This window comes from Fukomys damarensis, unplaced genomic scaffold (assembly GCF_012274545.1).
Source record: "Fukomys damarensis isolate Sample0158 unplaced genomic scaffold, DMR_v1.0_HiC HiC_scaffold_16, whole genome shotgun sequence".
NCBI lineage: Eukaryota > Metazoa > Chordata > Mammalia > Rodentia > Bathyergidae > Fukomys > Fukomys damarensis.
Genome location: NW_022900928.1, coordinates 77,021,953 through 77,038,501, shown reverse-complemented (window position 1 = coordinate 77,038,501; position 16,549 = coordinate 77,021,953). Strand labels below are relative to the sequence as shown.

At 34.9% G+C, this 16,549-nt stretch overlaps 1 protein-coding gene across 2 annotated transcripts in view; it reads left to right on the top strand.

Annotated features, from left to right (window-relative positions):
• The first annotated feature begins 1,373 nt into the window (after window positions 1-1,373).
• The window catches only part of Arhgap32 (Rho GTPase activating protein 32), a 157,677-nt gene continuing 142,501 nt past the window's right edge, over window positions 1,374-16,549 (top strand). For both annotated transcript variants that reach the window (XM_010616568.3, XM_033764428.1), the window contains exon 1: window positions 1,374-1,482. In XM_010616568.3, coding sequence (XP_010614870.3) covers window positions 1,378-1,482 — 105 coding nt within the window. In that variant the 5' untranslated portion in view covers window positions 1,374-1,377. The remainder of the gene's footprint in view (window positions 1,483-16,549) is intronic.

Here is a 16,549-nt window from a genome sequence, read left to right as displayed (position 1 = left end):
TTCTTAATGGTTCTCTGGACTTGCCTATTCTGGACAGTAACAGCATACTTTGTCTTTATAGACCTGACTGTTTTATATATATATATGGGGGTGGGGGAGACGGAGACAGAAGGCCATGTAATAGAGTCTGGCTTCTTTCATTTAATGTAATTGTTTTTATGTTTATATATTATAAATATTAATGATAATTTTGGGTTTACATTAATATTTACATATTTCCCATTTTTTTCATCTATTATTTTTTCCTATATTTCTGTAGTTCTGAGATCAGTTTACTTGATTTCCTGGTAGTAAATTTTTTCAACTTTTGTGTGAAAGTAGTTTATTTTACTTGCCTTTTTATTGGGTAATTTTGCAAGATACAAAGTTCTAGGTTGTCAAAAACCACATTGCTATCATTGCTTCTTTGTAGTCAACTTATCTTTTATACTCTGATTATTCCTAATTTTTCTTAGTGTTTGTTTTTTATTAGTCTAACTGTAATAAACCTAACTTTTTAAAAAATCTTGCTTGAGATTTGTACAACTTCAAATCTTTAGCTTGATGACATTCAAAAGCTTGTAAAATGTTTCAGCTATTATTTTTAAAAATTGCTTTTGTCTCTTTCACTTTTTTCCTGAGTTATTAATTTGTCATATTGTATTTTAGATTTTTACCAATCTATTGTTCCTTATGCTGTCTTGTGATTTTTCTCTTCCTTTTTCCTCTCTGTGTACTTCAGTGTAGATATTTTCTGTTATCTTTCAGTTCCTAAGGTTGTGGTTCTGGAAGTGCCTCCTGTATTGGTTACTTTCCTGGGCCTTCAGGGCAAGTAGTTTTATGTTTTGCCCAGCATTTGTGTTTCATTGACATCCTAGTTTGATGCATTCTGCTTCATAGATTGGAAGCAGAAATACCTGTTTCTTCTTTATCCTGCAATTTTACTGATGCTCAGCACAGTTCTATAGGTATTGATATAAAATACTGGTGTTATAGATTGTTTTCAAGGTTCAAATTGTGCTGAAAAGATAAAATCACATTTTTGGGGGGGTATTGGGAATTGAACTCAGGACGTTGCACTTGCCAGGCAGGCGTAGCACCACTGAGCTAAATATTCTGGCAAAACCACTTTTTTAAAAAAAATATGATAACTACTTTTAACTATAAAAGTTAACTAGTTACTTTTGTGCTCTGGAGTAAAAGCAGGTATTTTGCACATTAGAAAAAAAATCTCTGAAAACCAGACTGGAAATAAAGGATCAGTGCTAGCCACTTGAGTACTTTTAACCGAAGTTAAAACCAAACATATTTCTTGGCTCTTTGAATTGTGTTCACTGGGGAGATTTTATAGAAATGGAAATTCTTATCAGAATCTTTCATGTTTTCATCTCTAGGAAGATGAAGTCCTCAATACATTCTGAAGAGGATGATTTTGTTCCAGAACTACATAGAAATGTTCATCCCCGAGAGCGGCCTGATTGGGAAGAAACACTTAGTGCAATGGTAAATTAGTATTATTCATATTTAAGTATGTGTGTGGTACACATGAAAGTAAAATGAACTAAGCAGTCATTACAAAAGAAGTGCAATGTTTTGGTTGCTTTGTTCATTTATTTAGAAAATATTTATTGAACAAGGTGGTGGGCAACTGTTCTCACTCTGTGAGTAGACTGATAGGGCTACAGAGTAGAGAATCAGTGGAAAGGGTAGTTGCTGGCTATACAGGGCAGCCAGTGATGACCTCTGTGAGGTGAGATTTGAACAAAGGCCTGAAGAGCATGAGGGAGCAGGTAGTATGTTTATCTGAGAGCACATCATTTTAGGCAGTGGAAGGGCAAGTTAAAGGTGGTGGCACAGATGAAAAAGGAAGCTTGGAGAAACACAAATAGACCAAGTGGCTGAAATTGCTTGAACTGGTGGAAGATCACAAAGAGATGAAGTCAGAGGAGAGGTTACGTAGCTGGAGATCAGATTTGAGTTTCTTGAAGTCCACCGATAATGACTGGCTTTTTTTGCTGAGTGAGATTGAAACCATTAGAGGATTTTTGGCCAAGAAATAACATCTGGCTTGACATTTCAATGGAAATCTTAGATTGCTGTAAGTAGGGGGAGGCTAAAGGAAGTAGGAGCCACTTAGTTTGTTAGAATAAATGAACAGGGGCGGTTGCATGAACTAGGATGGTAGCAGATATGGTTGAAATCTGATTAGATTCTGGGTAGTTTTGCAGACAGTCAATTGATTTTGCTGATGAATGTGAGCAAAGAAAATGAAAAAAAGAGATGCCAAGGATGATTTCATGTTTTCTGGCGTGTTCACCCTGAAAAGTGGAATATACATTTACTGAGTGGTTGGAAAAGCAATTTTTGTTGTGGGAAAGGTTGAAAAATGAACAGTGTAGTTTTCTATATGTTTGGAGCTTATTTATTAACTCTTTTTGTAATTTAGATCTATTAATAAGAACAATGAAATGTTTTTTGTGAGATAACATTTAACTTAATGGTAATTCAAAGTTAGTATTCCCTATCATCAGAATTTAATAAAATGTTCATCTGTCAATGCTGATTGATGAGATTGTACATATTTTATTTTTGAAAATGTCTTTTCATTCAGATAGATTGTGTAAATACTGGTATCAGTTCATAAATATGATTTTATTGAACATATTCATCACTTGAAGACATGTGTAGAGTTCTATTTTATTTAATTTTTTACATTTTTGACTGTTTAGCATCTCATTGTATTATAGACTTACAGCTTCCAATTGAAGGTTAGGCGGAAGCTCCTTGGTTTCACAATAAAAGGGTGCTCAAAATATGGAAATTTATTTTGCATTTAGAATTATGGCCTGAAAAACCCATACTGGGCCTATGGTCTGAGCTTGGAAAATATAATCACTGCAAATTTGTATGTGAACAGGACTCTCTTTTCTCATTTAATATTTCATAGCTTGAGAAGTGATTTATTCTATGATCTTTAAGAATGCTAGTTGTCATTCCAGTGACTTTATCCCAGTATTTCTCATATGTACTGTTTTATCTTGCAATTTTAAATTAAATTCATTATATCATTAAATCTTAAGTAAAAACTTGTTAATAAAGCAATTTAGTATTCAGCAATAGAGGCCAAAAATATGTCCAACTAGGCCTTTGTCTTATTTCCTATACATGTCTCATGCATAATGTTCCTAGGTACTAATTATTCAGCCACTTCAAATTCAACATTAACTCCTAAATAGCAACCGAGCCACTATTTACTTTTGTTAACTCACAGAGTCAAGTCATCAAGGAAAACCACTTGAAATCATTTGCATACATATGTGCATATGAACATAGGCTGGAAATAAAAACCTGGGATATGTGATAGCTGTGATAGCTGGATGCCTTAGCCATGTACTCAGGCATTCACTTTGTTTTTTTAATTGACTGTTGATGTTGCTGCAGATATCCTCATATTTTCAAGCAACTGTTTTCACCAAGATGCAGTTGATGGATTTAAGCCAGTTTATTTTTTCTGAACATATTTCTTTGGCTGCTGCAGTTAAAACAGTTTAATTGACTTACTGTTAGTAAATGACTTTCCTTCCTTGGTTAACAAAAGAGCTGCTTAGAAATTTACTTAGATTGCAATCTTGTTATTATTTTGTATTTATCAAGGTGTATACTCTTTAATTCTTGATTTTTTTTTAAATGTTGCTTTCCTGTGAGTTGGGTATATTTTTGATGAGTGCATAGCTTAGTGATGTTGATGTATATTCCATTTTAGCATTCCTATAGTGTTCCTGCATAACAAACATAGTATTTTGCCGTCTAATTTACAATAGTTGATATTGTTCTGTTCCATACACCTCATTAGCTCTTGTTTTCTTATTTTACATGATGGGTATGCATTGGGCACCATTTTTGCTTTCCTGTGGTACTGGGGATATAACCTAGAAGCTTGTGCATATTAGGCAAGTGCTGTACTACTGAGCTACATCCCCAGTCCATGCATTGGTAATTTTTTTAAAATGTGGTATAGTAATAATATGTGGAAATTGAAATGCAAGTATTGGTACTGTCATTTATGGTGTTCCAAGCAGCAGTGTGAGCTGATAAGAGTCCTTTTTGTACTTACTCAACTCTGTCATTATAACATAAAAGTGGCCATAAATAATACATAAACAAATAAATGTGACCATGTTCCAGTAAAACCTTACTTATGGACACTGATTTTATGTTTCATGTAATTTTCATGTTATTAGATAATCATTCTTTTGACTTTCTCCCCCAAACACTAAAAAAATCTACAAACAGCTTTTAGCTGAAGGGCTGTATGATAAGGACAGGTGGGTAGGCTGGATTGTTTAGTTGTTTGTTCCCTGCTTTATCCTGTAGTTGTAACGTAAGAGATAACCTTGAGAAGAAAGCTTTTGTTAAACCTTGTAGTGAGAAATAGTTTTATTTTATTTCTCAGCGTATGCTGTTCATGTTTGTATCATAATACTTACCTCATTGTATCAATCTAATCAGTCCTCACTATATCTGTCTTTCTTAGTGAGAAGGTGGGAATATCATATTTTAACACCTCAATATATTTTTATTTTGTACTCTTAATTTCTTTGAAGAGTACCAGGAATCATCTTGTATTCATTTTATTCTGTGTAAAAGATGTTATAATAATGATTCTTATCTACCATCCTAAATCATGAGCAAATTACAAGCAAATGGATGCAAAATGGCTCAATTTTACTGGACACAATTTACCTTTCTATGAACAAGGATTATTTGAATTAACAATAGTTTTCTATAAATTAACTTTCATCTCTACAGACTTAAATATTGTAAATCCCATACCCTACTGACTCAGGTAATCTCTGAAAGTGACAGTGTTCCATTGAAAACAGTAATTTTGCTCATTTTTAAATCTTCTACAATTTTTCTCTATATTTTTTGCAGTATCCAGTAAATCTACCTTGAATTTATGTAATGTAAAGAAAGATGACTAGTTTCTATGTGATAATCTGTTCACTTTGTATTAAAAGGTCAAATGCAATATACATGTGAAAGTATTGTATTCTTTTTTTCTGGAGTCCATATTTGTGTAAGCACTTGCAGAAATTATTGTTTATATCATGTTTCTCTATTTCATTCTATTAGTGTTTTTTAAAATTCACTAATTTTATTGGTTCACTTTAGATATACAATATGCTGACATTCATTATTGGGAATTTGTACCTTTACATAATATATCTTGGTTCTTATTTTTCGCCCATTCCCCTGCCCTCCCTTCAACCCCTCCATCCCTCCCTATTTACAAAGATTTTATTTCCATTTTTTCCCTTTCCCTTCTTTTCTCACCCTTCCCCTCCCCTCCCCTTTCCTTCCCTGCTATTTTCCCCTTCCTCTTTGGACCTTTTTTTTCCTATTTCACATTATCTAGTATACATTTTGGTACCGGGAATTAAACTTGGGACCTTAAATTCCTGGCCCTATCTATACATTTTGATCCTTATTTACTCTTTCAGTTTCTCATACCAGAGAAACTATTCTGTAATTACACGTGTGTGTCCTATTTATTTCACTTAAGAGTATGGCCTCAGTGTGCATATATTTAGCTATAAATGTGTCTAGTTTCTCATTCTTTATGGTTGAGTAGTACTCCATTTTGTAAACAAAAAAACACATTTTCTTTATCTAATATCCAGTTTATGGGTAGTTGGGCTATTTCCAATTTTTAGCTATTACAAACTGTAACGCTATGAAATTGGGTGCACATATCACTGTGATATGGTTCTTTAATTCTTTTGGGAAGATACCCAGTAGGGGAATAGCTGGGACAAATGGGACCTCTCTAGAATATATAAAGAACTAAAGAAATCAGGCCTCCTAAATTTAAAGACTAGATCTAAAAATGAGCATCTGAAACAAACAGACATTTCTCAGACAGAGAAGTAGAAATATTAAATAAATATATGAAAAAAATCTTCATTACCACTGGCCATTTGAGAGATGCAAATGAAAACAATGCTGAGATTCCACCTCACCCCAGAAAGAATGGCTGCCATCAACAAATCAACCAATAACAGATGCTGGCAGGGCAGAGGGGAAAAAGGAACCCTCTTCCACTGTTAGTGGGAGTGTAGACTAGTACAACCAATGTGGAAATCAATATGGAGATACCTCATTATATTCATATTTGTACTCTTAATTTCTTCATACATAACTTCCCTGAGGGCAGGTGCTGTAATCCACTTCTGCTTAAAAAGTAGGGTCACAATAAATAGCACATTCCTGGTATCTCAGTTACTTTGCTTGTTGCTGAGACAAAATACCCAACACCCAAAGTTGAAGAAGGAAAGGTTTATTTGGGGTCATAGTTTGTAGCAGTTTCAGTCCATAATCACCTGGTTCTCAGGCAAGGTGGTAGGGCAGAGGGGCATCTCAGAGGAGAAACAGTCCACAGAAGGCAGCAGCCAGCAAGCAAGCCACCAGTGGTGGCAATAGCAGCTCTCTTTCTGTCCCTTACATTTTATCCAGGCTATACGCCCTTAGCACTCACAGCCTTAATCCTAGCCTGTGAATCAGTCCCAGCATCACATCCTTAATTCTCGCATTGCACACTCTAGATCCACCCACCTCCAAAAAACCTCACCAATGACAGCACAAGGCTTTGGGGGGATATCTAGACGTAAGCCATAACACTTGCAGGAAATGGTGAAAAGGAATGAAATAAATCAGGTCCACTATTTTACTACCCTCTATCTAGAAAATTGTGATTTTAGGCACTAATTAAGAGTAGAGAAAGTTTGGGACCATTTTTCCTCCAGTACCTACCTGAAATACCACTTTGTAAAAGAAATTAAAGAGAAATCCTTTAAAATATGTCCCCAAAACTATTCCATTTAGGTAACTTTTGAGTTGGTTTAGAAATAAATACTGAATTTCTATTGATATGTATGGTGCTGGCCAGAATATTAGCTTTTAATAATGTATTTAAAAGAGGGCCACATTACTTCTGAGCTGTTGAGTTCAAGGAATGTCATATAGCCATTTTATAATTGTCTGAGTTACTTTTTTCATTGCTGAGACACAATGCCTGACACCCACAAGTTAAAGGAGGAAAGGTTTATTTCACCTCATAGTTTGTAGAGCTTTTTCAGTCCATTGTTAGCTGACTCCAAGGCAGTGTGGAATGTCAGAGAGTCATCACAGGGGAGAAACAGCTCATGATGTGGTAGGCAGGAGACAAGAAGTGAGCCTGCCTTCTGTCTTTTTGTATTCCATCTAGTCTATAAGCCTATTGATTGCTGCCACTCATACCCTGGGTGGGGCTTCCATTGTCCACACCCAGAACTATGCTAAACCTATTTAGTTACCACATACCCTCACTCCCAGTATCACACACCCTAGATCCAGCCATCTCCATAAAGCCTCTCCTGTGAGTGCATGATGCTTTGAGGGGGACATCTGTATACAAACAAGTCTTACCAATCATTAAAGCAATGATAGAATTTTAAAACAGGGCACTGTGCTTTTGTGATTGATGATTAGGTTATCTTCATCAGTCCGTAACTAAATAAGTATTTTCAGAAACCTAAGCTGATTATAGTGGTGTGTGCCTGTAGTCCTAGTTATTCAAGAGACAAGACAGGAGTTCAGTACTTTGGGGCCAGCGTGGTTAATGTAACTAGGTCCTGCTTCTTATAAAATAATAACACAGAAGACAAAAACACAACTCAAAACAGTATTGGTCAGCTTTCCTACTGCTGGGTGAAAATACCTGACACAACTTAAAGAGGACAGGTTTTGACTTGCAGTTTCAGAGGGTTTCGTCCATGGTTACCTAAAGTAGAAACATTATACTGGGAGGGCAAAGCTACTAATTTCATGGCAGCTTGGAGGCAGAGGACAAGGCAGTTACACCAGCAAGATGCAATGCCCTCCCTACGCATATACCCAGTGACCCACATCCAACTGGGCCCCACCTCTGGATAGCACATTTCGCTATAAACATTGGTGGATTAATGAGTAGTGTCCCCATGATCCAGTACCTCTCCAGGAGTCTTAATCAAATTGACAAGTTACACCAACTATGTGTACAAAATTGAAATCTATCAAAAAAAAAAAAACTAGCATAATAGAAACTAGTTTCTAAATTATGAAAAGTTAATTTTTTTTGTAATTACTTAACATGGAAATCATTTAGTAAATACACTATGATCTTTTAAATAGTAAGACATAATTCTGGAGAGTGAATATGTGACAATATCAGATTCTTTGAGCAGTTTTGAATATTTGATCTGAAACCACCTTGATCATCATGTCATTGTTTCTTCATTCATTTTGGTGTCATCACACCATCACATTAGCATTTCTGATTTATTTTATTTTCAGTATTGAATATAATTTAACTAAGTCACATGATATGTGCACCCAGTGGTATTTTTTAAAAGCTCAGTATGAATGTACGCATTTATCTTAGCTATTTTTCTCTTGCTGCTGAAGCCAAATAACCAATACGCAAAGTTGGAGGGAAAGGGGTTTATTTACCTTACAGTTTGTAGAGCTTTCAGTCCATAATCGGCTGGCTGTAATGCAGAGTGACAGAGGAGTAAAAATTCAGAATGGCAGAAGCAGCAAAAACAACAAAAGACCAGCAACAGTGTTTTCCTGCCCCATTTTTCTTATTCAGACTACTTAGAGCAGGTAGCACTTAAACCCCTAATCCGAATGCCCTAGGACCTAACCCAGTCACAAGTCAACCGCACACTCTATGAAAAACGCAAAAGGCTTTGGGGGTGGGGGGTGGCATCTAATCACAAGCTATAACAATGTGGAATTAAAATGCCGCTGAATTAGGGTTTAATACTGCAGTTTATAGCATGCCAAGCCACAGTATGAATTGGTGAGTGTCATTTCGGTTTTCTCAGGATGGAAACTTTTCTCAATTTCTTTTGTTAGAAATGGTTTCTCACATTAGCTTCCTTTTTAGTCAATAACATTAATATGTAGTCATTTCTCAAAGATAATAGCAGGTCATACTGGAACAAAGAAAAATACATTGATAAAGTAAAATACTGTAAGTGGTTCTAGTTGAAAATGCTTACCTGTATTAACAAATGGAGTCATGAAAACAAATATAAAATTTCAACTTCTAGAACATCAAAAATATTTTAAAAGATAGGAAGAGTTACTGCTATGTTTTCAACTCTGCACAAGTGGCTAGCAAATGCTCCCCATGCATATACATAGGCGTACATATATGCAACACATTCACACTCAGTTAGTCCTGCAGGTTACATCTTTTCAGCCCTGCCTTCTTCCTGTTGCTGAAGGTGGTGTCTGCTGTGGTCTGCACTGCCTCTTTCTGCTTATTGCCTCCCCATTCTTTGTTGCCATTGATCTATAGATGACTTCCACATCACTAGCTCTAGTCCTATAAGTATTCATTTGCCTGTTAAAGGCTCTGTAAAAAGTAAGAGCTACAGATTTTCATTAACTTCATCTTTACTGCACCTTGAAATAAGGCTCTCTCTCAAAAAAAAAACAAAAACAAAAAAACCTTACACAGTTTCTGTTAACATTGACTTTATTTGGTCATCAGGTTCATTTATATTTGTTACAAGTAAGTTGGTTTCAACCTAATTTATCTTAAAAGTCCTTCTTCACTTGATCATTTTGCTCCAGTCACTTTTACTTTCTTCCAACTCCTCATATAGGGCAAACATTTTCCTACCCCAGGGCCTTGGGGTATAGTCCTTTGCCTGTTGTGTGCTTTTGCAAACTCACCTGCAGAGCTTGCTCTCTCACTGCCAGTAGGTCTTTGTTCAGATGTTAAGGGCTACCTTTCATAAGTCCGCCTTTGTCTCTCTTATTCTGCTCTAATTTTCTCCGTAGTACTTACAAGTACTGCATATTTGTATGATTATTTCCTTTCCCATTATTTTGTAAGCTGCCTAAGAGTGGAGACTGTCATTTCTGGTTATGATTTTCTCCTCTCCCTAGCCTGGTAAATTCTCAGTAAATGTTTGGTGAATAATGAAATTGTTGTTCTTTATACATTTGAGTTGTACAGTGAATGACTTTGTACAATTGGATGACTTTGTTTCCTTGATAAGATAAATGTTCTAAATTTTTTCACTTTTTTATTTCATTTGTTGGACATTAACATGGATTTTCTTATTTTTTGATTTGGTTTCTCTTTTTTACCCTTGCTTTTATTAAAGAAAAGTGAGACTATTAGTATATATTTTTTGGTCTATCACAAGTGGCTCTTAGTAGTTGGGCCCTTTTCCTTATATTGCCTGTCTTCTAAAGAGAAACAAGTGAGTATTTCTTCCTGAATAATTTTAAAGGAGAGATAATTTTGGAGGATGTCTGTATTTTATTTATTGCAAAATACAGATGGGGTCTACTCCCCAAAGTACTTAGATTGATTCCTTTTACCTATCAACTTGTAAGTACATTTACAGTTTGCATAAAGTAAAAAGTATAAGCAAATCCTCCAGAAATGAATCTTTGTACCTCTTCTACTACTATGTAGTACTGTGTGATGTATAACTTTACTTTTGGTTGATGGGTGGAGGTTTAAATCAGAGGAATTGCTGTTGTTCATTATCTCACATTCTCTAAAAACTGAAAGTTTTATATACTATTGCTTTTTGAAGAATCACAAATGCAACCATTGATTTCATGTGCAAAGTCCAGGTTTTAAATGTTGCCAGTACATTCAGAGTTCTTCAGTAAATAACTACAAATCTCCTTCTGTCCTATCTCTTTCCATGGTGCATACTATTTTACCTGAAGATTGTGGAAATCCTCTGGCATGTATCAAGAGGTATTGATAGTAATCATTAAAGATAATACACCACTAAGATCTCTGGGATATATGTTATAGGTTAAAAAATGTTGAAAATTGAAGGTTCCACCAGGTTAAGCCTAAAATTCTTTGAACTGTTGAACACATACTTAAACCTAATATCTTATTTTAATTAGTAAACAAAACTACATTTCAAATATGCTTTATAAGGCTTTAGGAGTTCAGGGTATTACTTCAACTATATAACTTATTTTATAGCTTTTCAGAAATAATTTTAAAGCATAAAGGAAACAACTATATAAATGGTACGGTTAGAGGGATAATGGTTCTTACAGGTCTCTGATGAAGTGATCTGTGTGGTCTGGAATTTTTCTCTTTCTTCCTTTAATAGAAAAATTGCCAATTAAGAAGATAATGTGGTTTTCTCTTATCTTTCTGTTCATACCGCCTTTGAATTTGTATCTTTTATTTTTATAATATATGAATATTGTCTACAGGTTTTTATTAGTAGATGTATAAAAATTCAATTGAAGAAGCACTTCTAACAGTACCGTAGGCTAACAAGAATTTGCCTGAATAAAGTACTATAAAAGTAATATATTGTTCTTGATTTTCTTAGGAACTTTTCTATAAAAATGTATGAAAATTATATACACTGAAACAAAATACCTTTTAAATATATATTTATATATATATAATATAATCAGGGAAATGAGAGTGAAATGGAGAGGATAAATCTTAATTATAGAAAAGTATAAATTTCTGAACATTTAAAAGTTTTGCTAATATGTAAATTTATTAATTTTGGGTTGGTTAATTTTGGCTAGTTAATAACCAGCTGTTACCAAGTACCATTAGTTGTAATAATCATACTAATAGCGCTTGCTAATAATTTTTCCCAAACCGTCTCTCTTTTTTTTTTTTTTGAGACAGGATCTCATTTTGTAGTTCAGGCTAGCCTTCAACTGGCCGTGTTGTCCAGGCTGCCTTCCAACTCACAGTAAGTCCTCCTACCTCAGCCTCCCTAGTGATGACATTTCAGGAGTGGGATAGTCACCACCCCTAACTTTACAAATTCTCTTAAACATTGCCTCTAAATAATTTTTCCGCGCCATTGCTGATTTCTCTGAGGAGGGATTTTTGTACAAGAAATGAACCTGAAGGCAGCTTTACTGCGAGGAAAGGTTATTTCATAGTCACTTTCAGAAATCATGTTTGCTTGTTTGCTCTCATGTTCTTTTAAAAAATGGATTAATTCATTAATTGATTAATATTGTGCTGGGGATGGAGCTCAGGGCTTTGTGTATTTAGGCAAGCAGAGCTATATCCCCAGACCTTTGAAAGTTTTACTTTGAGACAGGGTGTTGCCGTGGCTTTGGACTTACACTCCTGTCTCAGCCTCTGGAGTTATTGGGAGTAAAGAGTGTGTGTTGCCACACCAGCTTGTTCCTACTCTGTTGTTCTCAGTCAAAATACAGAGGTTAATCAGAGTAACTTTACAGTTTACTAGCCTTGTTATCAAATATGAGGCAGGTCAATAATGCTGAAAAGAATTTTAGGAGAGAAGTCTGGGCAGAATTCAGAGATATGATTTAGAAAGTGTGTGTGTGTCTCTTTTAAGTAATTGTTGCTGTTTCATGGAGACTCCTGAAATCATGGTATGCAAACTTATAAAACCTTATCTTTTTCCTTAGCACTATATGGTGATGATTTTTCTAGAGAACTGAAAAATTCTAAGGTACCTGTTGAATAAGTAAATCACTATGCGGTCTTTCTAGCATTAAGAATATTGTTGTATCAAAATTCTTTTGAACATGTTCAGACAGGTATCTTTGCAAATTGAATTTTTTTGTGACATCCTTATTCTTGAAGGATCATTTTAATGATAATAAGTTCATCTTTTCTGTAGTATTGGGACAGTGATAATTAGATTTTCTCCATTATCACTTGCTCTTTTGTAAGAAAGTGGACAATAATTAGACCAATTTTAACTTAAAAGTGCCTATAAATATAAACATGCATAATTTCAGAGATTCTTTGTATATGTTTACTATGGCTAAACTGTGGTTGGGTATGAAAAGTGGCAAACTTGTTAGCTTTTCTTGATAATATAAATCTTGTATTAAAATCTTATATATCCAGTATGCCTGTAGTTGTGCCAGCTTAGAGAGAGACAGCACCCCTCTAATAGCACTCCTAAAATTGTTCACTGTGTCTTGAAAGTTAAAGGGCCAAAAACTTTTCCATTTATCATTGCATTTTAGGGAGACATGTTACTTATTTATGTTTATTTCATCTTTTTATCTTACTGCTTGGAATCAAACTTAACCCTTGAATGAGCTAAGTGCATCCTCTCTCACTGAGCTACATCCTTAACCCCTATTTTTTCATTATGATTGCCAAGAAATATTATTTATTATGTTAATCTAAAGGTGCTGTGCTCTCTGTCAAATGCTAAGTATAAGTAATAAACATGATACAATAAATAAAATGTGAATCTCCTAAAGAGAATAAAACTGAAAAGTAGTAAAAAGTCATTTTTTTCCCCCTCTGACTTATTTTCAGATACCAGCCTCATGCATGAACACTTCTTTTTTCTCTCATTGAGTTTATTGGTACATTTTAGGTATACAGTACAGTTACATTCATCATTGGGATCTTGTCCCTTTGCATGACAGATCTTGGTTCTCATTTTTTCCCCTTGTCCCTGCCCTCCCTTCACCCCCTCCTCTCCTCCCCATTTAGAAACACTTTATTTCCATTTTTTTCATTTTCTCATATTTTTTTCTTTTCCCTAATTACATTTCTGCTGCTCTTCCCACTTTCGCTGTACCTTTAGCCCTTTTCTTCCTATTTCACGTTGTCAGTTATGTCATTAGGATCTTATGTACTGTATATTTTTTCACACCAGTGAAACTATTCGGTATTTACATGTGACTTATGTATTTCACTTAGGAGTATATCCTTAATATGTATCATTTTCCTATGAATGAATCTAATTTCTCATTCTTTATGGCTGAGTAGTATTCCATTTTATAGAAAAACCACATCTTCTTTATCCAGTCTCCAACTGATGGGCAAATAGGCTGTTTCCAAGTTTTAGCTATTACAAATGGTGCCGCTATAAACATGGGTGCACATATATCACTGTGGTATGATTCTTTCACTTCTTTTGCAAAGATATCCAACAGAGGGATGGCTGGGTCAAATGGAACCTCTAATTCTAGTTCAGTATCTCCTTATTGATTTCCATAGTAGTTGCGCCAGTCTGCACTCCCACCAACAATGGAGAAGGGTTCCTTTCTCCCCATAACCCCACCAACATTTGTTATTGTTTGATTTTTTGATAGCAGCCATTCTTTGTGGGGTGAGGGGGAATCTCACTGTTGTTTTCATCTGCATCTCTTGAATGACGAGTGATGTGGAACATTTTTTCATATATTTACTTGCTGCTTTTACTTCTTTGTCTGAGAAATGTCTGTTCATTTCAGATGCCTGCTTTAGAATTGGGTCTTTATGTTTGAGGGGGCTGATTGTTTTGAGTTCTTTATATATTCTAGGTAAGAGTCCTTTGAGGAGCGGCTGGTAAAATTTTTTTCCCACATGTAGGTTGTCTCTTAGTTCAGTTTATGGTTTCTTTTGCAGTGCAGAAGCTTTTTAATAAGATGAGATCCCAGTTGATGATTCTTCCTGCTAGTTCCCGTGCTACTGACGATTTGTTCATAAAGCCTTTTCCTATGCCAATGTCTTCAAGAGTTCTGCCTAACTTACCTTCCCACAAGTTTAGTGTTTCTGTTTTAGCATTTAGATCTTTAATCCACTTGGATTTTACTTTAGTGCATGGTGAAACATAGGGGTCTAGTTTTAATCTTTGACAGGTTGAAATCCAGTTTTTCCAACATCATTTATTAAAGAGACTATCTTGTCTCCAGTGAGGATGGTTGGTTCCTTTGTCAAAGATGAGGTAGCTGAGTACATCTGGAATTGTATTTGTATCTTCCAGTCTTTTCCACTGATCCTCAGGTCTGTTTCTTTGCCAGAACCATGCTGTTTTTATCACAAGGGCTTTGTAGTATAGTTTCAAATTGGGAATTGTTATACCTGCTTGCCATGTCTCTGTTGCCTAGGATGGCTTTTGCTATTCTAGTTTTCTTCTGGTTCCAAATGAATTTTTGTATTCTTTTTTCTAGTTCTGTGAAGTATAGTGTTGGAATTTCACTTGGCATTGCATTGAATCTGTATAGCAGTTTTGGTAGTATGGCCATTTTCACTATGTTGATTCTTCCTACCCAGGAGCAGTGGATATCTTTCCATTTTCTTATATCCTCTTTGATTTCTTTTTTCAGAGTGCTGTAGTTTTCAATGTAGAGTTCTTTTGCTTCTTTTGTTAGATTGATTCCTAGATACTTAGATACTTCATATTTTTGGATGCTATTGTGAAAGGAATGGTTTCCCTAATTTCTCTCTCAGTGAATCTGTTATTTGTGTACAAGAAGGCTATTGATTTTTGAGTGTTGACCTTGTATCCAGCTACCCTGCTAAAAGTGTCAATTAAGTCTAGTATTCTTTTGATAGAGATTTTTGTGTCTTCAATGTAGAGTATCACATCATCAGCAAATAATGGCAGTTTAACTTCTTCCTTTCCTATCTTTATTGCTTTAATTTCTTTCTCTTGTCTAATTGCTGTGGTTAATGTTTCCAGAACTATATTGAGGAGGAGTGGTGATAGTGGACATCCTTGTCTTGTTCCTGATTTTAACATGAAGGTTTTCAGTTTTTGGCCATTTAATATGTTGGCTGTTGGTTTTTCATCGATACCGTGCATGAACACTTTGATTCTGACTCCTTTTGCTATGCATATTTTAGTGGAATTTTTTCTTATTCCTAGAAGAAAAAGGCATTTCTGGGCTACTTTGGCGGCAGTATGTACTTGGATCCATTGCATATTCATGTCCTTTGTAAAGGCTTGTTCCATGATGTTATTGTTGATTTTTTTATAGCAGTTTCAGATCCATATTTATTGTTTTTAAATATTAACTTCTTACTTTGTTTCCCTACTTGACAGTACAAATGTATTAAAAATAGCATTTATTCAGTTAGAGAGAGGTAGAGAATAAATGTGTCTGTGTATATTACTTGGATACTGTGCCTTATTAAAGCACAAAGGCATTTTATATAAATATATTATGTAGCAATTTCATGGTTTCGTGATGGATGCAGTGGATCAGGAATTGGAATTTTTTGCTGTCTTTCTCTGTTCTTTGCTTCAGGAAGTGGATTTCTGCAAGAACTGGTTTTCATTTCTTGCCACAAACTTCTGGTGATGTTTGGCAAATAAGACAGCCGGTGGAGACAGGGAGAGAGGAGGAGCCAGGGCATTTCTCCTTCTTTTCTCTGCTTTGAGAAGTCTTCCCACTGTGGTTCTAGCTTCCACAGATAACTCATAACTTGGCTCAGTGATTAACAAGAAAATTCTTATTATTGTGACATGGGTAAATTGCATCTCAGTAGCATTTTTATTCATTTTCTTTCCTAAACTGACTATAAATATGAATATGTAGTTTTACATGTTGGAATTATATAGACTATTTAATCTTATTTATTTATGGTAATATGCATTTGCAAATGGTCATACAGAAAGGAAAAAGAATTTAGTTTCCTTTCTCTTTCCTTTTTTCTGCCCTTTATATCTGTCTTTCTCTTTAGTTCCCCTTTATAGAAACAAAAACTCTTATAGAAAAGAAAAGGAAAATGCTTATATGTAGAAAAGTG